This window comes from Acanthaster planci, linkage group LG10 (genome assembly GCF_054643075.1).
Source record: "Acanthaster planci isolate LZ-2023a linkage group LG10, COTS_SCS, whole genome shotgun sequence".
Taxonomy (NCBI): domain Eukaryota; kingdom Metazoa; phylum Echinodermata; class Asteroidea; order Valvatida; family Acanthasteridae; genus Acanthaster; species Acanthaster planci.
In genome coordinates, this window is record NC_141786.1 from 4,735,901 (window position 1) to 4,762,671 (window position 26,771).

The 26,771-nt window shown below is 42.0% G+C and overlaps 2 protein-coding genes across 3 annotated transcripts; both read left to right on the forward strand.

The window, feature by feature from the left end:
- The first annotated feature begins 104 nt into the window (after positions 1 to 104).
- On the forward strand, positions 105 to 10,875 carry LOC110988810 (uncharacterized). Of its 2 annotated transcripts, none has more exons than XM_022252675.2 (6): positions 105 to 260; positions 3,905 to 4,004; positions 4,810 to 4,917; positions 5,477 to 5,611; positions 6,957 to 7,229; positions 8,243 to 10,875. In XM_022252675.2, the coding sequence occupies exons 2-6, from the start codon at positions 3,947 to 3,949 to the stop codon at positions 8,449 to 8,451; spliced, it is 783 nt and encodes a 260-aa protein (XP_022108367.2). In that variant the 5' UTR covers positions 105 to 260; positions 3,905 to 3,946; the 3' UTR covers positions 8,452 to 10,875. The 2 variants fall into 2 exon arrangements, with proteins under 2 accessions (XP_022108367.2, XP_022108368.2); XM_022252676.2 differs by having other exon boundaries at positions 114 to 260; positions 3,849 to 4,004.
- Positions 10,876 to 13,175: 2,300 nt separating this feature from the next.
- On the forward strand, positions 13,176 to 19,019 carry LOC110988811 (uncharacterized). Its single transcript, XM_022252678.2, has 4 exons — positions 13,176 to 13,372; positions 14,155 to 14,239; positions 14,710 to 14,796; positions 15,069 to 19,019. Exons 1-4 carry the CDS (start codon positions 13,286 to 13,288, stop codon positions 15,296 to 15,298), a joined length of 489 nt encoding a protein of 162 aa, XP_022108370.2. The 5' UTR covers positions 13,176 to 13,285; the 3' UTR covers positions 15,299 to 19,019.
- The last annotated feature ends 7,752 nt before the right edge of the window (positions 19,020 to 26,771 follow it).

Below are 26,771 nucleotides of genomic sequence, written 5' to 3' on the forward strand. Positions count from 1 at the left end.
TTTCTTCGCTTTTCGTTGTGAGCGCCCTCTGGCAGATGTCAGTCGCATTTTTGTGAGTAAACAAAGTAGCAGTGGAAGGACTGGAGACTTGTCTAAGTCAGCTTGACCGACCTCTTTTTATGACGTCATGGTTTGCTTTCAGACTAGAACCATTGAACGTCACGATGCCTTAATTAAGTTGGCGTGAAAAAGTGCGACGTTACAGTACAGAGAAGCTACGAAATTGAGAGAGTTTTGTTGGATTGGGGAAGATTTTCATGGTGAGTAGATGATTTTGATATCGAGGGAGTTAGATATGGTGGAAAGTTGTGGTGATCGTCGTAGCCATTCGTTGTCGGTTGTGACTTTCTCTGTTGTGTATTCAACCTAGGTTACATCATGTCTGCATTATCTAGGCCTTCTAGTCTACATGTACATGTAATGATGTAGCTGTCATGGCTGTGGTAAAGACATGATGAATATCATTAATATTAATACAAGTTATAAGGAAGGAAATGGCCCTCCTATGCGCTAGGCTAAGGCCTATGCTAGCCTAGCTGCCCAGATTGCTTCATTAACATAAACTGTAGGAGTCGATTTTGGATCAGCTCGTACCCGGACCCGAGTTAACTCGTGCCCTGGTCAACTCATACCCCAGTCAACTCATAGTACCTTCGACGATGACACACTCGTTTCTGACCCACAGAGATTTGGCTTGTTTTCTTCCTTTTTTACCCCAAAGAGATTACGATAATTTGTCTCTCTTTTAATACCCCGAAGGGATTACGATAACTTTTCTTCCCTTTTGTCCTATTTTTCTCTAACATGGTGAAAGTGTGGTCCCACAAGCACAAACGAAAGCTGGACGATTAAATTTTATTTGATTAATGATTACAATTCTATTCGTTTCAATTCTGTCGGGGTTTTTTTTGGTTGTGCAGGGACCAAATTACAGAAATTTCCCATCCCAGGCCACCGTGATTGGTCAGAAAAGAAAAAGAATGAGAGAAAACACATTTCTTTCTGTAGTCAGATGCCCTTTATGTTCTACTTCCTAAACACGGTGAGAATTTTTCAACGAAATCTGACTTGTAAAAGGAACTTTATATGCTTCATACATGTACATACGTTTGCATTGAATAAATGCGAGTATCAAATCCCATATTGTGCTCTGCATATTCTCTGCTGACTGGGCGTGGAGAATACGAGTTGACTCGGGTACGAACCAACCTGGGTACAAGTTAACTTGGGTGCATATTTTGGGGTACGAGTTGACCGGGATACAAGTTAACCCGGGTACGAGTTGACCCATTTGGACGGAGTCCACCTGCTGTCCATCCACGAACTGCCTATCCATTAATGTGCTGAGTCTTCAAGTTTATGAAGTTGGCACACCACCAGGAAGCAGAAAAAGAAAAAGGCCTTTACAATTATGTAGTTTACATAAGTTCAAACTTTTCAAACTTTAAGTTTAACTCGATTGAAGTAAGATTAGATCTACATGAGGGTACATGTACAACGCTAGTTATTCCGTTGACCTTACTGCATTTATGGCTCCTCACTTTTGATGGATTAGGCCTGTGTGTACTTACAGTTTGGCTTTTGAAATTTAAGCCCAGCAATAACATTCCTTTGGTTGGCTAGTCGAAACTGCATTTTTGTTATCAAATCTTCCCCCCCAAAAAAAAGTCGTCAAAAATGAAATGAAATCTCTTTAACACGCCTGTCATGCCTGTGTGTTGTGACAAGAGGCAGGATTGGAAGTCAAAAGATCTGGATTTTGCCAAAAATACCGTAGCTGGTTTCACAGTCCAAAAAAACCATCACATTGGTGTCTTAAAGAGATTTCATTTAGTTTTGACAGCTTTTGGGGGAAGATTGATTGAGAAAATGCAGTTTCGACTAGGCCTACCAACGGATTGGTATTGCTGGGCCACACTCATAATGCCAAAGCATAAGGAACCCATCAAATGTGAGTACATTTACTTACTGCTCAGGAAATGCTGTAGATAAGATTTAAGCCCTTATCCTTTTTTTCTCCAATGTGAATTGAGCAGACTTTTGAACAGGTTGATGGGTTGTGCTTTAACCACTTAAGCCGACACAACGCTGCCCAGTTTTCCGACACGCAGACCCCTGTCTGTGATCCTTTGGCTGCACTGTGCATGGACGTATTCCTTCCTCCATGGCTGCACGACTGAAGTTTATGACTGCTTCTATCATGCTTGTTATGTCTGCGTGTGTACAAAAAATCAACTTCTATACTGTCATGGTTGTTGTACTCGGTTAAATGGCTCGTGAAAATGAAATGGCCCGTAGCTTACTGGTACATGTCTGCACGGACATGCACCTGCCATTGTTGATTGAGTCGTCGTTAAATTTTATGGGAAAATGAAGGATGAGACTAAATAGGTGAGACTGTTTGTACTGTATCTTGGAGGCTGTTCTTTGAATTTAGTAACAATGAATGTCTCAAAGATTTACTTGAGCCTGCGGTGGTAATACCAAGCCTTTGCTTTCGGAGTCCATCTCAATGAACATGCACTGTACAGTGTATGTAGCCTAGTATTAGGCCTTGGCACTGCAGGGCGAGCGAACCCCCCAGATCTGTTGGGTTCGTTGAGCACCGCGCAGGGGCAGGCATCTCTTGAACTGTCCCGATTTTTGAGTGCTATACCGGTTCATGTACTTTGTAAACCAGTCCCTTTAGGTACATGTACATGTGCCGGTATTAAATCCCCTCCCTTCGCTACAATCCCCTCAAATCTAGAATGCACAGTGTCAGTTTAGGACACTTGGTCCCATAATGAGAGATAGAACAATCAAAGGTACCGTACAAAAACCAAACTCTCCAGTCAGAGGACACCACACAGGATCTACGATATCAAATCTTGTTTGTGGCACAGAGTTGTAATAAGTCCCAAAAAGTCGAGTCATTGCAACGAGATGACTCAGGTCGAGTTATTTTAATGCAGTGACTCAAGTCGAGTGGGGACATTAGGCAAAAACATCGTGTCGAGTCAAGTGTTAAACTAGTCACTTATATTTGAGCACAAAACTGTAAATAAAAACAAGAAAGAAAATCATTGTGATCATTTTTAAAATGACCTCTGGGTTTCTATGTGTACTTATGATCATCTTACTCTCGATGATCGTACGACATGACATGAAGATTATAGAGCGGCACTGTAAGTCACTGCGATTTTTTATTTTGCAAGGAACTTTGCTTTTATGTTTTCGACTCAAGTCTTATTAACTGTCACTCGAATCAGGCCTTCCAGTGAGGGAGGCAAGTCATTCGCTTGCAGTGAGTTGAGTTGAGTCATTTTACCTGTCGGGACTCGAGTCGAGTCGTCAAAAATTGTGCCTCAAGTCATTGCGAAGTGTTGTAGCAGAATAGCCTGTCAAGCTTTCCCTCTCACGGAGTATGCACAATATCTGGATGTACCGTACATCGTCACCTGTATTGTAATTGTTTCAATTTTGCATGCACACCTACAATGCTCGGGAAGCTACACATTACCGGTATGTTGAACCTCAGCCTTGCTAGCTTACACAGCCTGCCCTGAGTGTTGTAAAGGAAAATGTAACAGCGAGAAATGAGTCTGCCTCTGTAACATCTGGGCCCAATTTCACGGAAATATCAATTCTAAAAATGTTGACCACAATAGGAACAGGGGCTCAGATACTCCCAGGATGGTGTCAGTTTGAAAAATGTGGCAGAGGGCAAACAGGCAGTGTTTACAGTTAAAGGTTCAATCTGATGTCATACCTGTATGAAACTCTAGGAGCTCAACGAAACGTGCATCTTCTTGAAATGATAATCGATGAGCAGCTGTACATGTTATCTTGCAGTTTTTCCTCCTTAGAATGCAAGCCCTGATCAATGGAAAGAAATCTTGAGGCTTTGCTCTCTTCCCTCCAGATTTGGAGCATTGAAAGGTGAGGTACAGCCATCACTGCCGGGATGGGGAGGAAGTGTGCGTCCTGTAGGGATGCCGTGATGTTCACATCTAGCGTGCTTGGTGAGTTTTGTGTCATCATTCGGTGTGCTGATATCGGGGTCAAATTGTCGTGAGACTTTTTGTTGGTAGTACGGTAGTAGAATCTCTCGGAATGAGCACCGCGAACTTTGCATGTTATTTAGCGCACTATGGGACAATTAGAAATCTCTTAAAACTTGTAAGAGTCGTCTGGGATGCTTCAGCCCCTTCCAAGCATCCCCCAGTCTGATGCTAATCTGTTGGCAGTAGGCAACCTCAGACTTTGAGGCTGTTTCATGGTCAAGATTTTGTAAGAATTGGTACAGTCGGAGTCTTTGTTTGTTGGGATTTTTCATTCCCTCCTCCACTCAGTATCCCCCCAATCTGATACCAATCTGTTGGTAGTTGGCAATGGCAGACTTCAAGGCTGATTGGTGCCAGGGTTGGTTGACCTGTTGGATCGGGTTACGCCGAGCAGGTGTCTCATTTTGATCACATACACGTACAAGGCATACAGAGGGTAAATCAAGATTAAACGTACATCAAGCATTTAGTCAAGAAGCATGGCTAGGCCTCCCGAATCCCGTAAAATCCTCCGAACCTCTTGTTGACTTTGAATAATTGATTATTCACATATTCTGCCGAGAGGTACGTACATGTAGGCTACACGTGAGTGTGCAGTAGAGTTCGAAGTGAGTACCTGCTCGTCACACTCCATGAGTGGGAGAGGCAACAGGTGAACCAACGTGTACATGTGCTCCATTTATTCACCCTACATGTACACTTCAAAGTTCAAATGATGTCACACTTCGGTACTCAAGTACTCTCTCTCCGTCCCCGTTGACAGCTTTTGTAACAATAGTTCAGGCTGCGACAGTGCTGCCTTCCACAGCGCACTACAAGGGCAAGGCAACAGGTTTCACACCAACGATCCTCTCCCTACAAGAACAATTAGGTGAGTCTCTAGAAGGCAGCTAAATTGAAAAGTAGAACTCAATAAGCCCTTTGCGAGTTAAATTTAAATAAAATCTGGTACACTGATTTCTTTAATTCATGTGAACATAACAATTTGAATTTCTCCATACTAAGACACTGTTGCTATACCTTGTGTTTCGGGCAAGCTTTTGCTTAGTTACATAAGAGACGCCTTGCAACAATACACTGTTCTCTATGGATAAGAAGGGTTCAAAGGAACCAGTCCATTCCAGAGATGGTGGTCACTATGCGAAAGCTTGCCCCAAATCACAAGGTATAGCAACAGTGTCTTTAGTCTGAGGAATTCAAATCGTTACGTTTATGTGCAATCAGATATACTCAGTCTACCAGAACTTATTCAGATTTAACTCACAAATGGCTTATTTTGTTCACTGCTGACACAGCTGTAACCAACACTTAACAGCCATGACGAACATCATTTTCTTAAAGCTATTTTAAACTGATTTCCCAGACTGCGTCATTGATTTGCTGCATGTGTGGCAAGGGTTGAATGCTAATCTTGCTGGTTAATCCTCCAGAAAAGTGGAAGAATGCACTGAAGGTGTTACCTAGCGACGGCGTGTTCAGCCAGGGGACCGGAAAGCCAGACGATGAATCCTGGTTGAACTTCCCAGTGTGGTCCCCAAAGACAGTCTCCCCTTGGATTGACACAGGTATCTCCAAATAGACGGTTCACCAAGCAGCCTCATCGATGAACCCCAGAAGGGATTCCATGCTTTTTTCTTTAGGTTTTAATCAAAACTGCAAAAGTACTATCCTTCTCTGCATCTTTCATAAATGCTCCACTGTGCTTTAAACCAGTGGCACAATCTCTGAACTTCACTTCTCTCTGGGTATCAAGACACAAGCATGTCAATATAGACCTGATTTTAATTAACAAGTTTTGCCCTTGTTTGACGGAATAACCCAACGACCTTACCCTCTCCTCGACGCGAAGTACATCTTGAAATAGTTTGCGTTACCCGCTGCTACATCTGACTTGAACCCGCCAGTCGACCCTGGTTAGCTTAGTGGTCAAGTAGTTAAGACGTCTGCACTAGTAAGCAGGAGGTCATGGGTTCGAGTCACACCCGAGTAAGCCTGCAAATTTGTTCGCACAGAGTACACAGAGTTTATGAATACACGTCAGGTAAGGGCAAAGCCTGTGATCAAAATTAACATCTCCCTGATGCAAGGTACACCTTCAAATATAAGACCTGGCTCTTCCCTCCTTAAAGCTGCAAAATCCTCCAAAACATGCTGGATTTTAAAGATCAGGGAGGTTGGGGTTGATGTGTTTTTAGGGGAGGAGGTTGAGGGCACCAACTGATAATGGGATGCTGGACTGATGAGTGTCCTTCGTACAAATCCAGAATTGGTCTGTTGGTGAGGGAGCATCTCAAAAGTTGGTACATGTACTGTTCACATTCAGTGTTGGGACACTAGTGTTCCATCGGAACGTTCATACATCAGTGGGAACTGAGTACTGTCCACTTTCTGCATAGTCCATTCTGAGGCAGCGTTCCGATAGGAATGCCAGGTTCCCTGTGAAACAGCCGTCTGGTTGAATGGCCGCCCAGTCTGCCATGAGATGAATTATGAGATGCTCCCTTAATGTACATTATTGAACGTGTACATGAAGGGTTCTTGTGACCTTGTGGTCAGGGTTTGTAACTCTAGTTCAGAGGGTTGGGGGTTCGAATCCAGTTGTTGGTTACATGTTGCAACCTTGTGCACATCACTTTAGTTGCCTTGCTCCGCCTGAGAGTATAAACCTATGGTGGCACCTGTGAAAGTACAGATGGTTGTCATATTTTTGATAACCCATTTGAACCTTAAACGGCAGTATTGAGGTGCATTCTGTCCAGGGAACTTGGATGATTTTGAGATTTGCTCAATGGCCCTGTGAACGGGGGTAATAATAGTGCAGTGCCAATGTACTGTTGGATACCGATATGTGAACTTCATAATGTACAATGCACATCACTAGTAGGCCCTATCATTGTGTTTCTATCGAAGGTGAGAGCTTTTCAGGTCAGCTCAACCCCTACGACATGGGCCCCAATGTGGACGAGGACTTGCCCACGGTGCCGCCCATCCACTTCAACTTTGACAACCCCAGCGCCCACCACGGCCTGTGGGGCGAGGACAGCAGCAAAGGGGTCAGCAGCTACACCTGGATCACCATGGCCGTGGTGCTGGTGGTCTTCTTCAAGGTGACGGTCATCGCGGTGATGATCGCCCGCCGCATGCGCTACCGTCAGCATCGCCTGGTTGTCAGAAGCACCAGCAGTGAGTAGACCAGCTTTTATTCATTGAAAGGGACCACGCAGGGAATGTTTTTCAGAGGCACACATTTTTTGTGTGCATCTTTGATCTCTTCTAAGCCTATTTGATATTTTGGGCGTAGGTGTGCTGAAAAGTGCACTTTTGGAAACATTTAAGCTTATGGAAGTCCTTCTGGACAACTGAGGGTGCTGTTGCCATGGTGGGAACTAGGAAAGTTTCTGTCTTTTCAAGGGGAGATTTTAAACCCCAATTTTGCTCAATGAAATCACTTCTTAGAAAGGATTGGTCATAGCTTACTACCGCACTTACACAACAATAAATCAACCAAGGAAAGGAAATTTAGAATAGTACAGTATTTATGAAATTCCAGCAGTTTCTGTGCACAAATCTCTGTAATATTGAGGTTTCTTCCCGGATATGACATCACAGGTCATTGTAGGTCATGAATATGGAAATTTTCATAAGCACAATTTAAACCAAAAGAGTGTCAAAATAGCTGTTATAATTGCAAAAGGGTGATTCTGTTTCAAACCAAACACTTTTGTTTGGTCTGCCTCACTGATTTTCTAGGAATTTGCTGAAATTATTATGAGATACTGCCAAACCTAAATTTTAATTTCTGTAACCTTCATGTAGGCAGTGTTTTTCGAGTATTTTTTCAAGAATTTGTAAGTGCTGCAAAATGCCAAACTTTCTGAGCTTTCTTCAGATTGGCAAATTTCTTGGAGTGCCACTCACAACCACCAAGCCTGATTTCCAAAGCCTAAATTGAAAAGTGTGTTACCTTCTAAGCCCTTATTCTGGTGGACAGACACTTGAAAAAATTGGCCAAATGCTTTTAAAAAATTGCTTATGAAAAACGTGCGGAGTAACATCTGAATAACGTGTGTGTGTGTGGGGGGGTGACTTGGCCGTTAAGGGGATAGCCGTTGTTCGTGACCATTCATGGTCTGTTGATGCTGAGAATTTCAACACTGTTCCTGACCCTTCTTTCAATTCCCCCCCCCCATCCACAGGCAACTCTGTCACCATACCCAGTGAGTTCACCAGCGACCAGGCCCACTTGGTCACCCCAGCAAACATTGTTTACGTGGACACAGACGGGCAAGCACCCCCTCCTCTGCCACAGCTGTTCACGCCACCCCCGTATTGTGAATCGTTGATGCCCAACAGCCAGACCGATCCTGCAACACCCGATGAGGAGCCGCCTCCATATTCAAATTAACGCGGGGGAGGAAAGCACCGTTTCATTTTTTTTTTCCCTTCTTTACAGTAGAAACAGACACCAGACCATCTGAAACTTATGCATTCCAAACTTGTAAGGGAAGGCTGTCGATAAATTGTGTCAGTGAACTGTCCTGCTTCAGTGCGAAGTGAAACAAACTGCCAGGACCCAGCAGGAGTTGAAAAGTCACCTCCTTTTAAGCCTGTGAGACAGGTACCCCGGATATCCTGCACCTTGAAGTAGTGCCCTGAAGAGCATTTTGGATTAGGAGCCTCAACGCGTCTCAACTGTGTGGTTTTTCAAATCTCAGGTTTGTTCCAGCTTGTGCACTTTCAAAATTCAATAGTAATTGTCGAAAACCATATACATGTAACTTACTAGAGCACTAGCTTGCGGTGCAAAGTGAAGCCTGCTGGGTGTATGACCCTAATCCTAACCTGCGTTACATTTTGAATACTTCATTCTGAATTCGTTCAGTTTTATTTCGTTATGTTCTTCAGACACGTCTAGGATTTCAAAATGTCGTTGATCCTGTGATCAAAATTTCTTCACATAGGAAATGAGATTTAGCATTCTGGTTTATTTATGTAGCTCTATGCCTACAACAAACATGAAGCCGCGGTCAGAGATGAACCTGCAATTTCGAGAAACGGCCGTAGCTCTGATTTTGTAATGTGTCCTTTAAAGTTAGTAGGCAGATGAATGAATTGTAATTAATATCACAGAATCACCAGTGCACTGTTGGTACATGTAAATCTGAAAAGCCTCTTTTTGCCTGCTTGTTAGAGGTCAAAGCTGGGATTTTTGGAGATGGTAGATTTTCGACAGTTATTTGCAGCGTGGACCAGGAAGTTTGTGAACCTTTTTGTTTAGAGCTACTAATACTCTGAGCCTGAACAAACAAGAGGACTTCGTTGCTCTGTAGGCAATCACTTTCGGCCCAGACGACTAGCCCAATTTGCGCCAAGCTGCTTGACACAAGCAACCATTTCGTAGTTTACCTCAATTATTAACCTTCATTGCCTACTCATCATTGCTAGAAATCTTGCAAATTCCCCCCAAGTACCACTGTTTGACCCATCTCTTTGTATATGTACTTAAACCTTTGAGGAAGATCAAGCATAATGGAATGCAGCAGTGGCTGTGATGCACCATTGTAAGTCCCTGCATATATCCTTCAGGATCTCATAGAGGAGTTGGAAGAATTTAGGAGTGGTAAAATTCAAGGCTGGCTTCTGGTTAAAAGCTGACCGTATTTGAGTTCAACTGGAAGCGCTTTTGCCAGAGTTTTTCAACTGAGCGGCTGTTGCATACAGAGAATTGACCACAGGAGCAATTTCTGACAACCTGATATGCTCCACAAGCTGTAAATACTGACTAGTATGGCTCAGATGATGTCACTCTTTTGCTCATGAATATGCATATTGTTATCAGTATCAAAAAGCATAAAATACCCAGAGATAAATCTTTATACCTGGCAGTCCGAAGCGAGAAAATACACATACGCAGGACACACATGTCCAGCATGAAAATTCCTTGACCTGAATTCTTTTACATGTCCATAGGCACTTGAATCAGTTTGTTCATGGACCAAGTGTTTATAAAGAAATGGACACGGGGAAAAAAAGAAAAACAACATAGCAACATGTAGAGGGAACAATCACCTGCCAGTGAGGTGTCACTACTACCTGTAACATCTTAAGCTCGGGTAGTTTGTTGTGACGGAGGGCGAGGATGATCGCAATGTATTGCATGTTGTGAACCAAAATTAAGCAGTTCCAGGGTTTATTTGGCATGTTTGTATTTAAACTGGCAGAGAAATAAGTGTACAGATTATAGGGAAGAAATATTTTCTAACTCGCAGGGTATTCATACCTAATGTCTACGGTTGGTATGTGTACAGTAACATTTCAAGAAGTCTCCTTAGACGACTCCGTATGTAAAAACTCAGAGTACTGAGATATTTTTTGGAAATATAATGTATGAGTAACTCGTGGTTTCCATATTTGAGCGTGCTCTGTGTATTTATTGGTACATGAAATGTACAGATGTTGTGTACTGCATGGGAAAATGCCACTTAGGGCTATGATACATTGTCCTAAGTGGTATTCGGAAAGTCCAGAAATGACTCTTTTGCTCTGTTCTGCTGTTCTGTGCTTTACGTAAACTTTACCGTGTGCATGAAGTCCGTTACGTGTATTTACGTCGAAAATGTTACAGGATTTCTGACGATTTTTTTTTTACTAAGTCGTATCATTTTGGGTTTATTGTGTTTACTTTTGACGGAGGAGATATAGCTCATGCAGTGAAATAACCGAATTTTTGTATATGTCTTCTGGCTTTACGTAATGTGTCATAGTTGACAGTTGAAAAAATAGTTGTATTACGTTATATGCATTGTAATAAATGTCTTGTAGAATCTCATTCAATGGTGAACGTGTATGTAGATCTCTGTCGTTTATCGTTTTGACGACTGCGTTTTGACCACAACGAAAGCACAGCGGGGAGTCCTTCGCAAAGTGATAAAAGGGCAAGTGACAGATATGGGAGCTCTATCTGCCTTGAGTAGAAGCACCCCCTCGTGAGTTGGAAAAGGACTATGTTGGTCGGGATCGTTCATTTTTGTCTTTAGCAACGAGGTTGCATCGCACGCATTTCATAGCCGCCGGTGAATCGCCAAAGTGCAGATCCTTCCAAAGGAGTCTCCGTTGCTAAGAAACTTGCGCCCCGTCTTGGACGCGCTCGGGGCTCATACTCATAGTGGGCAAAGTTACCGAAAAATCCTCGTAAGCTCGTCGTTGGATTGAGTCAACTAGAATTAAAAAAAAACTAAGCAGAGGCTTGTGTTAATCGGCCAATTAAAAAGGACTTCAGTCGCAAGAAAGAGTACGTTTATTTGTATTGATATTCTTGGCAGAGGTTTACTTTGCACTCTAATCAACATGGGGGGGGGGGTTGGGGATACGATTGTTTTTGTTTTAGTGTTGCAACCCCGGGCCAACGATAGAGACAAGGTAATGATACAGATAAGACCCATCGAACTTCTTTACTTGCCTTTTAGTAAATCTATATCATGCAATAGGGGCCTACATACATGCCTTGGAAGTGTATGTATTCCTTGTTTCAAGGCTATTTTTCTCATTACATAACGTCTTCTGAATTATTGATGAGCCATATGTTTGGTCTCAAGTTCCGGATGCTTTCGTAACAATGTATACCTTAAGCAATCTGGAGGTCGTGACATCGACAGAACTGAGGCCATAGTGATTAGGGTTTGTAATGGTACAGGTTCGTGGGTTCGAGCGATGTCGTTGGTTACATCTTTGATCACAGGCGTGGCACTCAACCCCCCTATTTACTGATTGCCTCTGTCCAGTCGAGAATATGTGCCTCCTCGAGGGAAATGGTTGTAGTGGCGGATACCGCCTCGCGCAGAAGCACCCCATAATCGGCTGGAAGTGCCAAATAGGTCGGGATTGTTCATTTTGTTGGTAGCGTTCTTCTTCCACTCATTGTCAGTAATTCTGCGGCGGTCTTTTTGGACCAACCCTTAATTTAAAAAGCTTATAGTTAAGCGGATGTAATGGTGTGGGCATTTCGAGTTAATATGGAGGTATTTTTGTACTTACATGTAAAAGCCCATACATTATTTTGGCTGGAATGAAGAATGTCTTCAAGATAAGAGGAGTTTCGAGTTAACAGACTTTGAATTATCGAGAGTTTATACCGTATAGTTAAGGTCCCACTGGAGCGTGCCGCCAGACGCTTAAAGACAAGGCGTGTCTGAAAGGAAGCACTCACAGTTTGCAAACTAGTAAGGCGGCTTTAGGACCAAATCCAGGGGAAGTTGTGGGGGATTTAAATAAGTGCAGAACATATTTCTTCCTGCCAGCTAAAAATGCAAGAGTCAACAGTTTTGTTCAACGGCCGTGTTTTGATATAGTGACAAGTTTTCAATGTAGATAACGAACCGTAGAAACAGAAGAACACGAAGGGGTTAATACGGCATTCCATTATCGAACCAATCAAGACATAAACCTCTGTAGCTTAGGCCTTGCATGTTGCGTATTTATGGAGCATAAACACACTTGAAACCGACACTTCCGGCCCAAACAACGTCTCTAATACAAAACTGCTGCAAACTGGTTGCTGACTACAATATAACCTAAAATACAAATCTCAAAATATGGAGGGCCTGACGTTTCGACCCTCGCAGAACCTTTCTCAAAGGCAAAAAGCCTTTGCCTTTGAGAAAGATTCTGCTGGGATCGAAACGATCGAAACCACAGATGCTCTTAAATGCCTCGAAATGCCCGCTACGCAAAACCAAGAAATTATGAAAAAAAGAGACCAAATGGTGCCGTGTTAAAGGTGGTTCATACTTGGCGCGAAAGCGAGCCGAAATGCGAATTTGTGACATCCGATCAAAATATTCGCGGTGTGAAAGTTGAACACATACCAATTTGAGCAAAATATTGCTGCAAATCTTTCGCGACGTCAACTTCCCTTCGCTTTCATATTTGCCTGAATTATGAACCGGCCTTCAGTAGGCTCCCAAAGCGATAAAATTATAATGGTGTTTCCGGCTGGTTGCATAAATACAGCCTCATCATGAATATTAAACGGTCATAAACTGACCCCAGTACTCGTGACTGCTCGGTAAGATATGCAAATATGGAAATACTGACGGGGTACTTTTTACAGTAACGTCTATAAATACGATTTTGCTTCTGATTGTTCAGAATGTAGTTTGGTGCGCAGACAACAGCGTTTCCCTTTGACGGCTCCTTCTCTGATGGTTACTTCGATTCGAATGCACGGACCTTAAAGCGCGATGCTGAAGTACGCGCTTGTGTGTGTGCTACTCACCTGTGGGGTTCTGTGTCGGTGTAGAGACATCGCCAGACTTGACGCCAATGTGGTAAAAACTGAGAACGATTACTTACAGAGCTTTCTTTCCGCTAAGTTACTAGTTTAATATTTGGAAACCAATTCTTCCCTGGCAAAAATAAATCTTGGTGTTCAAAATGTACCCTGGTTCGTCACAAAGTTGCAACTTCACCCTGTAGGCTACAGGTGACGCACACACCCCACTGATGGACACAACCAGTTCCATCGATCTCCAGGAGTGCTTACTTGTGAACGCCAGTTCAAATGAATATTTAGCGTTGTGACATATTATATGAAGGGGCTCTGGATTTTATAAAATCAACCATGGTTGGTAAATAGTTTTGAACAGAAACGTCACGTGTATCTATTCACGCAGTTTTTAAGAGGTAGTGTTTGAACAGTTCTGTTGGTTTGTACAGTGCATTCAGAATTCTTAAAAAGCGCTGTACACAGCTTGAAATCTCTCGGAATTGTTTTGTTTTGCTATAGCGGCTACCCACAGTTTGCCATTCCATGGTTATAGCCAAAAGGGTGGCAGGGTTTAGCATTATAAAAACCAGCTGATATTCCATATGGACATGGTTTGGAAAACCTCTACAGAAATACAACACAGGCGATTCACAATGGTACACGTCCAAGAGTTTGCAACGCGTTGGCCAATCACAACGTGTAAAATTTGTCGACCCTTTCCAAACACGCATTGGGTAGACAGATTTCGCCCATCGTGATTGGCCGATGCGTTGCAAACTCTTGGAGGCGCACTATAATGAAACGCCCATATTCACTGCATTAATTTTGGGCTCGACGTTGCAGGGATTTTCTGTAGTGAATGTGACGTGCGGTGACCATGAATGCGTCTCATGCGCTCTCGCCGAATTCGCCAATTCAGCTGTTCTCTGTAAGTGTCCACACAATTTATTCACATTGAAGTCATGGAGAAATGGCAGATACCTTTGATCGAATTGAAACCTATGTTCGTTGTTTTTAGTAATCTAATCTTATCTCTGAACAGAAATCAGCTTGTTATATAGGGCGTATAGGCCTACGCATACAAATCGCATCAAAAGGGTGGAAAAACACACGTGTTATATCCACACTGAGGCGGCCCTTCAATTGAGACGCGCGTGTTTTGGCAACCAATCGGGTCCCCTATCCCCGCCAAAAAATAATAATAATAAAAAAAGACACTTCCTGAAAATTTTAGCTGTAAATATTAATTTATTAATTTTTCTTTTCGCCTCCATTTCTGCACCGAACACCTCTGATTTAACCATTTTCAACAAAGGAAAAACTTCGTAGGGAAAGAGTTAATCTTCTGTTTTTTTTTTTAATAACTTTACTTTTTCACTCGATGTTACCCTTCTGCAGATACCTTTGAAAATACACTCCAACCGTACGATGTAGAATTCACTTCCGAGGGCGCCGATAACGACTGGAGATTTATTTTCGACCAAGGTAAGATTTACGAAACGAAAGACAAGATCAAAATACTTTGTTAAAATCTCTTATGCTCCAAAACCTAATTTAGCAACGGTTACCAAACAAGTGCATAATCAGCAGATTTCCAAATGCTTGCGTTAACAAAGAAATAATGCTTTCACATAATTAAGTGTATTCTGCTCAGAGATTTATCTTAGGACATTTATATTGATAAATCAAATTTTATTGGAGGAAATCAGTTCAGATTTAGGCCCACCAATGAAAACGTTGAATGTTTTAAACCCTAGCCGATGTCGATGAATCGTTCCGTTGGTGTGCCGAAATGTTGGCCCATCCTGGCATTCTCAAGGGTGGATATGACTGGAAAGGGGACATTTGCTTCGACAATGACGTGTACAGGAGCGGGATCACCGTCCCCCAGGAGTGTGTCACACCCCTCATGCTTGTCACCTTGGAGGGTAACGTTGGTCACAAGGGGAGGCAAGGCCGGCAGATACTTTACTGCATCCCGCATTAGAACAAAACACTGGGATGGAGGCAGACTGGAGCGAGTTCAAGCGACCGTCATTTAGGAACCACCGGCCGATTTTGCTTTGATACTCTTGGTATATTAAGTGGTCATGTTACAGTGGAAAAAATGTGGTAGACTTAAGGCGCCTTTTCATAATTTTTTGGGTGCGCTACGTACACGATGCGTTCATGTGTTTCACTTTCACAGACACCCAAATCTACTCCTAATCTAATCTAACTAACATAACACACGTGTGCCTTGCGTTTGGTCGTCAACATCCCCGGGAGCGATCTTGACGGATACGCACCGCTTAGCGCAGGTGTTGGAGCGCATTTGGAAAGGCTCCTCAATGGTCGTCGCTTGAACTGATCGCTGGTACTCCATCGAGAGCCGTCTATATAAAGAGTTGCGACAATTATGGCTTGGAAGCCATGTTCGTTCCACTGGTGTTTGTGCACGAAACAGTCCATCATTCAGCTGATGAAACAGTTCTATCTTTTCCGTCCCGCTGAACTACAATGAATTCGATTGATAAGTGTAACTTATCGCCACCTATCGCCATTTACCGACTTTGTGCGGCCTGCACTCTTTCTACATAGGGCTTAGGTCGTGTCCACAGTGGGCTTGCAGTGCTATGGCTACGTCTTTTGTCAGCACGTCTCCCGTATTGCTAATGGAGAGAAGACCTGGACTTAGCTCTAGACAACAGATTTGGATGCAGCCTCAAGGCCGGTTCATACTTGGTGCGAAAGCAAACACGTACGTGAATTTGTGACGTCACATCAAATATTCGTATTACGAATTCGTAAAGTTGAACGCATTTCAACTCAGGCAAAATTTCGCTGGAATTTGTCGTGACGTCAAACTCGCTTCGTTTAGGCATTTGCATGAAGTACGAACCGGCCTTTAGGTACCTGAACCATAGACTTGTTGCCAAGTCGGTAATTGATTAAGTTTCCCACGCGCCCCACACTGTATGGCAACACGTTTGCTCTGGAACGTTGGTTGCCTATAGTCATCAACTTGGGGATGGTTGACCATCCAATTCAGTCTAAACTCAGTCAATAATGTTATTCGCCCGCTATAGTAGCGCGGACGGTTTTCGACTGAAGTTCAAATACACCACGATCAAACAACTTGTCATCAAGTCCATTTGAAGTAAAGACAGATAAATGCAAGGACTGCTAGCCGTGCGCGCCAAGCCTCGGTATGGAAAAGAATGGGCAAAACCGATGGATAGATGGTGTGCATAACTGCGTTCATTGTTGTCTAACGGGTAAAACGCCAACGTCTTCTCTAGAGTACCAGTTGTACAATGTGCTCTCAAAATATCGTCCCGTTTTGGCTCATAGGGCCTGCTACTTCCTCATTAGTAGGCCTAGGGGTTGATACCACATCATTTAATTTGTTTCCCAAAGATATACTAGCGTCAGGGAGAACTTAATTTTTAGTTATGGGTTTTTGTCCTTCTTTTGACGTGCATTCAGTTTTTTTTCCGAGAGCTGGCGAACACCGTGGACTTTTTCGCGATCTCACAGACTGAGCACACGGTGTTATGAATACACCTGGGACCATGACCCGGAACCTCGGCCTCCACCAAGCTTTTTGCCGGTCGAGGGCGCTGTCGAAGATTAATGAGAACTTCACAAAATATACGCGACCAAGTCGAACACGATTACTACAAATAGTTACTAATGAAGCACTCGGAATGATTAGCTCACGTCTCTGTTCTTATGACTTGTGCAAAATAGCGTTTGGCGCCAGTGCTATTTACGAACCTTCTCGAAGAACCCCCTTCGATTGAGTTTATTAGTGGCAAAGAGGCTCAGCATTCAGTTGCAACCCCCTAAAAACAAGGGACCAAGCATCATGAGAAGGTAGCTGAATCGAATCCGACGTTTTACCAAGTGGTGAGGGATGCAATACGAATTCCGGCGGCGTTTTACTTGACCTTCCAGGTTGCCTCTTTAAAAATTAGTGTTGGATATGTGTTGGGTCTTGTGCGGAACGACTGAATCGTATAGCAGGGACTCCGTCAAAAAGTCATTATTTATAATTGGCATGATAGGCGGAGGCCACCGTAAGTGACCATGGTTACCAGTAACGTCTGTAGACTATGGACTATAACAATCCCCTTCCAGTTGGCATTTCTTCCTAATAATGTGCATCATTGACATTGAACAGCATTAAAAAATAGCTCTTCGGCAGTGGAAAATGTCTTGTGACGGCAAACAACCTGGCAAGGACTGACGACGGACTAGAAAGTGTAAATAAAATGGTGAAGGTATTATTCATGTAACACTTATTTTTAACGATTTGTAAATCTGTAGATCTCTGGAACTGGGCCAAGTCATGCGCATTATTGTGGTTATACCTAACATGATTTATTATTTAAAAAGACGGTTAGTGTTTTATATAAGACAATAAATCGTTCAATAGTATTGGTTGAGGGATACGAATGTTGCAAGTTTTACAATGTATAAAAGGCGTAAAGGCGATTGAACGAGTTGTGTTAACACGGAAAACAAGGAATTAAACCCGAGGAATCGAAAAGTACCCTTCCTTATCTGTTTGAAGGGAAACAAGGATTGGCCTTTTAGCTCATAACCACTGGAAAACGGACTGTCACTTAAACGGGGCTGGCAGTGGTTTTATTTCTGTCTTCTCCGCGCTTCTCCTCGCAGGGGAAGATATCTATCTTGCAAATGTTGAAGCAAACAAAATTTGCTTAAGATCACTTTGCAGTCTGCTTAATTCTTAATGCTTCTATGAAATATACAGCAGAATATGAGATTGTGGAAACGGGGAAATAAGACATTTTACGTTTAATGTATAAAATCAGGGTCAATTGTGACCCACTCTGTGAAAATGAGTCTTTAGTCACCAAAGCCACTTTTTCAGTTTTCATTTGTAATGGAAAGAGCAAATTGAGTTTTTGTTTGATGGATCACTCAGTTTGGCATCATGATGAAAGTGGACCCTCCATGGTGAAAAATGCTGTGGGTTCCTATTGATGTACAGAGCGAAAAACTATGCTAAAGGACTTTTTACTCCAAAGTAGCTCTGGCGACTTAAGACTCATTTTCACAGGGTGGGTCGCAATTAGTACTCTCTAGAGTACAAAGCGTACTCAATAACAACCTGAACAACATCAACAACAACCACAACAACTAACAGAAGTTTACACTGATAATTAAAGACCAATTCCTTCATGCGCCCCACTCATTCAGCGATCCTAATCACCGTGATCACAGTTTGTTTCCTTGGTACGGTGACAGCCAGGGTCGATCCAAGTCCCTGATTTGGGATATGACCTCAATCCCCAAACAGGATTTTTTGGTAAGAAAACTGTTAGGCATCATTCAGTACGCATTAAAACCAAGGAATTATTATCCAAGTCATGCATCAAAGAAATTGCTGCTGAGAAATTGCAACCAAACTGAAAATCTACCACCCTGTCATTAAATTCTGGGAGCAGTTAGCAATTCAAGAGAGTCCGAAGATCCGAAAAAACCCAAACGAAATTAAATGCGATGCAATCCACTCAGTGTCAGAAATAAATGGCACAGCGCCCTTCTTGGAGGGGGAGCCGGCGATGTCAGGATGACGTATTGCGCAGCTACTGCTGCTTTCATTGGGACTAACTCTTCAACAACATCGATAACAGACATTTTTGTAAACATTTTTGATTCGCCTTCCCATTCGACAAGTAGAATATTGATAACAGAAATAACAGTAGATTTAGATCAGGCTGCCCCAAATACAAAATATATTCGTAAAAACAAACTTGGAAATATATACTTCGTTTTCTGAAAATGTGTTGAATGTGTTTTCGTATAACGCGATCATTGCTGAAATACCACAACGTCGGCTCATCAGAACATCGTCGGTCGGTACATCGCCAGAAGTTGAAATATTCACAAAGAAATCCCAGCTAGCTTGTCACAGTTGGGAAATGTTAATATCTCTTTGAAATGAATATGTGCAATCATTGAAGGCTTTGAGCCCCAACGTCGATCTGTCAGACCGAATTTCTGTATAAAAAACTTGTAAGAAACTCTTTGACTGAAATTTGGGTTTTCTGCCATTTATGAAGGCGTTTCCAGACAATCTCGTGAATATCTTTTTTGTCGTTGGTCCACTCGATTTGAGATACAAACGAAAACATCCATATTATAAGGAAGATGTACCACATTTATTGTTCAATATGAGTGACATAATCAAGAGCACTGAAGTGAGTTGGCGTCACGCATTCGTGCATATCAATTTAGTACATGCTTAGTTTAACCTCGATATTCTTTTTTATAACCAACCTTTTTACCCAGTTGGTAAAATTTTGCCAGTGCAGTGGGTGTGCAAAATTCATTCATGGCACCACAAGGCCGTTACGAACAAAAAGGCGGCTTTGACGGATGGTCAGAATGTTTGAAGCCAGATTCCACACGAAACCAACGTAGATTGATTCCAATATTTTCACACAACAAAAGAAAAAGTTCAAAAAGAGAAAACTTACGACCTCCAAAGCGACCAGGTGTAAACGACGGGGCACAAAGACTTGTAATGCCCGGAAGAGGGGCCATTATTCACAGCTTGATAAACTAACGTGTCACGACGCATGGCACAGGCAACAAAATAAAGTGGTGTCCACCTCGTTCCCAGGTTGACGAGGAGAGCACCCTCAAGGCTCTTCCAGACTGTTTTACTCCGGTTTTAACTTAATAGTACATGTATATCCACACAAAAGTAGGTACGTAAGGTCATGGGAAGAACTGTTCCGATGTGTGGCTATGCTTTTACTCAGCGCTCATTTTGCAGATTTTCCCCGCGTAGCATGATGGATTTGGCAACGCGATTTTTTTTATCGAATTGAAAATTGTTAAAAATCTAAGAAGGTTTCACATCCAGGATTTAGAAATGAAACTCAAAAATTAAGTAATCCCTGAGGATGAAGTTGATGCAGCATACGAACAATCGACCTTATTATGCCTTCTTGGGGGGTTAGACATACTGGAAGTGTTTTCTTAAGCACCTAAAATTATCCAGGCCTTTCTGGACAATTGAGGGCGCTGTTGCCACTGTTTAGTTTCTATGTTCTCATGTAAATTTCGAACCACAAATTTGCTCATCAAAAACATTTCTGAGAAAGAGTTGGTAATCAGCTTATTGCCACAAACATGTGTACTTACAGAATAATTAATCACCAGTGAAATGAAACTTTAGGGCAGCAAAAGTAATGTAAGAAATTCCATTAGGTTTTGTGTACAGATCAATGCAACATTGAGGTTTTTTCCTGATATGACATAGTTTTGCGCATGAATGTGGAAATTTGCATTACCAAAAAGGCGCCAAATAGCTTTTACAATAGCAAAACGGTCATGCCGTGTCAAACCAAATTTTGTTGGTATGCCTTACAGGTTTTTTTGAAATTTGCTGAAATTCTTTGGACTTATATGAAATACTGACAAACCGAAATTTTAACATTCGCAACCTGCATGTACACGTTGGCAACGTGTTCTTGTGTCTTTTCAAGAGATTCATAAGTGATGACAAACTTTCTAAGTTTTCTACAAATTGGCTAATTTCTTAGAGTACCACCAAGCCTGATTTGTCATTTTCCATTGCCTAAATAAGCCACTTGCGAGTTACATTTAAATAAAATCTGGTACTGACACTGAATTATCTGATTGCACATAAACGTAACAATTTGAATTCCCCCGACTGAAGACACCGTTGCTATACCTTGTGATTCGGGGCAAGCTTTTGCATAGCGACCACCATCTCTGGAATAGACTGGTTCCTTTGTGCCGTTCTTATCCATTGAGAACAGTGCAAGGTGTCTCTTATGTAACTAAGCACAAGCTTGATCCGAATCACGAGGTATAGAAACAGTGATTTTAGTATAGAGAATTCACGTTGTTATGTTCACGTGATTTTAAATAACTCAGTGTACCAGATTTTATTCAAATTTAACTCGCAAATGGGTTATTGAAAGATGTGTGTTAATTAAGCCTCCTGGTGGACAGACACTTCAAAAATTCGCCAAATGCTTTAAAAGTAAGAATACATGTACTTCATTCATAGGTGAGTAGGAAAGAAAGTAATCGGTAAATTTGTTTATCAAATAAATAGAATTTGGTTTTTTCTCCCTATTATCATGTTGAATGAGCCCAAAGCCGCATTCGATTTTGAACCCCCCCCGGCTGTGATGTACCGATATAAGTCCCTGCATATCCTTCGAAATCGTATTTTGAAGAATTTTGGAGTGGTTAAATTCAAGGCTGGCTTCTGGTTAAAAGCTGACCGCATTTGAGTTCAACTGAAAAAACTTTTGGCAGAGTTTTAATTGAGCGGCTCTCAGTACAGAGAATTTATCACAACTTGTGATGCTCCACAAACTATAAACACGGACACCGTACCTCTGCCTCAAATGATGTCACTCTTTTGGTCATGAATGTGCATATTGTTATCAGCATAAACAGGCATACAATGCCCATAGATAAATCTTTGTCAATGGCAGTCCAAAGACAGAAAATATACATACGCAGCACACGTCCAGCATTAAGATTCCTTGACCTGAATTCAGTTACATGTTCCGAGGCGCTTTTACCATTTCATTTTTTTATGATCAAAGTGTTATAAAGGAATTGACACGGAAAAAAGGGAAAAAAAACACATAGCAACATGTAGAGGGAACAGTCACCTGCCAGTGAGGCGTCACTACTACCTGTAACATCTTAAGCTCGGGTAGTTTGTTGTGACGGAGGGCGAGGATGATCGCAATGTATTGCATGTTGTGAACCAAAATTAAGCAGTTCCAGGGTTTATTTGGCATGTTTGTATTTAAACTGGTAGAGAAATAAGTATACAGATTATAGGGAAGAAATATTTTCTAACTCGTAGGGTATTCATACCTAATGTTTACGGTTGGTATGTGTACAGTGACATCTCAAGAAGTCTCCTCAAACGACTCCGTATGTAAAAACTCAGACTACTGAGATATTTTTTGGAAATATAATGTATGAGTAACTCGTGGTTTCCACAAATGAGCGTGCTCTGTGTATTTATTGGTACATGAAATGTACAGATGTTGTGTACTGCATGGGAAAATGCCACTTAGGGCTATGATACATTGTCCAAAGTGGTATCCGGAAAGTCCAGAAATGACTCTTTTGCTCTGTTCTGCTGTTCTGTGCTTTACGTAAACTTTACCGTGTGCATGAAGTCCTCTATTTACGTCGAAAATGTTACAGGACTTTTGACAATTTTTTTCTCCAAGTAGTATCATTTTGGGTTTATTAATTAATGTGTTTGCTTTGGACGAAGGGGATAAAGATCAGGCAATGAAATAAGACCTGAAATATTTGTGTGTGCCTTCTGGCTTTACACAATTAATGTTTCATTGTTGGTGGTGGGAAATATAGTTGTAGTTATAAGCATTATAATAACTATCCTCTAGAATCTCTTTAAATGATGAACGTGTACATACATGTAAACCTCTGCTGTTTCTCGTTTTGACAACTCAGATTTTAAGAACAACAAAGCACAGCGGGGAGCTCTGGTCTTCTTTGACTGAGGAAATGGGCGAAGTGATAAAAGGGCAAGTGATCGATATTGCTGCAGATGAAACGAAACGTGAGCCGGGAACTGTGTGGAAAAAGTTTCCGGAAAATCCTTCTTCCTCTTGAGCTATTCATCACTTTGATTGTGACGATTAGGGGTTGTATAGGAAAAGAGGAATTTGTATAAAGCAGCCAATTAAAAGGGACAGCAGAAGCAATAATAGTATTTATATTTTCGGCACTGTAATATGCAGGGTTTCTTCAAATGTTGCAACCAGCGGGCCAATCATATTATGCAGATAAGATAACCTTGCATCTGCAAATTTGTATAATGCTGGTACATGCCATGAAAGGACTTTGAATGACTTTAAAATTACCGTTCAAAGGCTTTCAGTGACATACATAGGACTGTAAATGAGCTCATTGTTGGTTGCTGTTTTATTCTATGAGAAACAAAACAAAACAAATGGAAAAAGATATGAAACAAATGGAAAAAGATACCAGCTAGCTGGTATATTGAAGTCTGTAAAGGCTTTGCAGTTCGACAAAATTCTAGTCGCAGCGTAAGTAATCTTTCCATGCAATGAAAATAATTATAAAGTCATCCCCCTGGCTGCATATTTAATGTTTGAAATGAAGCCTACCGGTAATTACAGTTTCAACATTAATATTAAACGGCCATAAACACCCAATTTTCTCTTTGATAGTTCAGAATGCAGTTTGGTGCGCAGACAACAACGTTTCCCTTTGACAGTTGCTCAATTCTCTGATGGTTGATTCAATTCGAGTGCGGACCTTTAAGCACGATGGTGAAGTGCGCGCTTCTCTGTCTGCTACTCGCCTCTGGGGTTCTATGTAGACCCAGAAACATCGTTAAACTTGATTTCGATATGGTAAAAATTTAAACAGCTTTTCCTTTGTTACAGAAACTGTAGGTGGTGGATATGCTATCAGTTCATGGGAGAGTAGGTTTATCACACTTCTGATTGTTTTGCAAATAGCCTTCTTTCCGGAGTTCTTGGTAATTGGAGACCAATTGTTTTGCTGACAAAAATAATCTTGGTGTTTAATATGTACCGCGATTTGTCACAAAATGGTTCTCCCTGACTGACCCACACATTCTGATTACTGCCATTTACAGTGGCGCATCGTCGCATTTTGGCACTAAGCCTATCCATGTAGTGTCTTAGAGGGCGAACAATTTGAAAGAGGCGCCCCTTTGAACTGTCGTTTAGTTTGGAAGAGGGGATTTTAATCTACCCGGAAAAAGAAATTGAAAACGAGTATTGTGTAATGATTTATTGTACTTCCGGCGAGACACAGTCGAAGCACAGAGTATGGTCCGAGTAACTGGGACACTAGAACTCTTTTTGTCCCTACATTATTGGATTTCCACGTAATCACATTGTACACTGTAATGGTCGGGTACCATGGACAAGTCAAAACGAATGCACAGTTTTCAGGAATAAAGGAGGCACCCCGCTGTTGAGTTGGTTGGATATGCACCTTAAGCATCTTCAGAACTTGGGGATAGGAAGAACAGCAGGCCTAGTGAGCTAACTCTTTCTAAAAAGTGAAAAACTGTGAGAAATGAGTGTGAGAAATAAAGTGAGAAAAATACTGCTGAAAAAAAGCTCTTGATAATGGTAAAGCGACGATGCGACGATGCAACGATATGACGATGCGCCGTAGTAAACGGCAGTAATGGAATTCCAAACCAAGAATAGTTAATGTTTCTGCAGCCATATATGCTGGTATATGCTGCGCTATCGTCGTTCCCAATGGAAGTGGCAAGACACGGCTCATTTTCAGTTTGGCGTTTGGCGCAACTGCGGCGCTATTGCCGGGCTATTGCCACACTCATCTGAATTAAGTTCGACACGGCAGAGGCACGGCGTCTAGAATTGGCCTTGAAGGCTGATTCCTACATCGACCAAAAGCAGAAGAGAAGCATTTTTTGACGTCATGAAGCAGTAGCTGCAGATAAGTTTGATCGAGTCAAAACTTACGTTCAATATTTGCCATGTCTTAACAGGTGTAGCATTCTTTTTAATTTTTTAATTGGTCTCCCTGGCGTCAATAGCAGCGAGCCAACCCGCGCATTTGTATTGGGCTCGGTAAAATGGCCGCTGGTTGGCTTCTATTTCATACAAAGGCGTTGCAAGTCCATGGTTTTTTTTGTACATGTCCGTGATAAACGCGCGTTCTACTCCGTTGCACGGGCGTCTTATAAAATGTCTGGACTAGCTACAGCGCGTGCGCTGTGGCTGACTAGCAATGCTCCGTAACAGTTGTCAACAGACTCCAGTCTGCGATGAAAGACAAAGACGAAGGAAAGAGGTCCACGCTGGGATGGAGGCAGATTGGAGCGAGTTCAAGCAACCACCATTTCGGAACTACTGGCCGATTTTGCTTGGTACCCTGGGTGTAAAGAGTGTTCAGGTTACCATGGAAAAGAGGGGTAGACTGAAGTTTGTCGCTTGAACTCATCGCTGATACTCTATCAAGAACTATCTATAGAGAGAGTTGCGACAATTTAACATTAGAAGCCATGTTGATTCCACTATGAACGAAATAGTCCATCACCCAGCTGATAAAACGTATGGAACGTCAGCGTCCAGCTGAAGTACCACTTTGTCAATATATTTATTTAATTGATAACGGCTATGTTCGAAACGGGCTCCCAAACCTACGGCTAGGTCTATTGTATGCTCGTCTTGCCATATTTCCAATGGAGTGAAGACCTAGACCTAGCTCTAGGTAACAGACTTGGATGCAGATTCCTAAAAAGCTGAACACATTTTAACTTGGGCGGAAATTCACTGGATTCTTTTTTGGTGACATCAAATTTGCTTCCTTAGGCATTCGTCTGCAAGTACAAACAGGCCTTTAAGTACCTGACTTTTTGCCAAGTCGGTAATAAGCCTTTTGCGAGTTAAACTTGAATAAAATCTGGCACACTAAGTTTTAAATCTGCATAAATTAACATAACAATTCTAATTGTCCATACTAAAAACACTGTTGCTATACCTCGTGATTAGGAGCATTCTTTTGCTCAGTGACATAAGAGACTCCTTGCACCGATACGCTGTTTTCAGTGGATTAAACAAGGGCGCAACAGAACAGTCCATTCCAGAGATGGTGGTCGCTAAGCTTGCCCTGAATCACGAGGTATAATAGCAACAGTGTTTTAAGTCTGGGGAATTCAAATTGTCATGTATAATGTGCAATCAGATAACTCAGTATACAGATTTTTATTCAAATTTAACCCGCAAAAGGCTCATTGAGTAAGTTTCCTACATGATCCACACTGTGCACCTAAACATTTGCGCTGGAGCGTTGATTACCTTGGTTGCCTATCCAGTTCAGTCGAAACTCGGTATAATCACACTGATGTTTTTCGACTGAAGTTCAGAAACACGACTATCTAACGACAAGCGCATGGACTGCTAGTCGTGCGCAAAAAGCCTGTATAAGGAAAAAACTGGGAGAACCGCTAGATGGCGGTGTGCAGAACTGTCCAATGGTTAACCGCCAACGATGCCTCCATTTGTACCAGTTGTAACTACGTGCTCTCACAATGTATTCCCGTTTGGTTCACAGGGCCTGCTACCTTTTCAATATTAAGGGTTAATACCAACATTTATTTGATTTCCAAGGATGTGTCGTCAGGGAGAGGTTAAGTTTCAGTTATGGGTTGTTGCCCTTAAACCGACATGTATTCATAGCACTTTGGGCTCAGTATTTTCCGAGAGATAGAGAACTTTGTGGATTTTTCGCGATCTCTTGAACAAAACTGAGCACACAGTGTTTTGATAAACGTCAATGTAGGAGCAAAAATTAATAAATAATTAATAAATTAAAAAATTGTTGAGTTTATTATGGCGGCGTTTTACTCGACCTTTAAGATTTACCCTTCA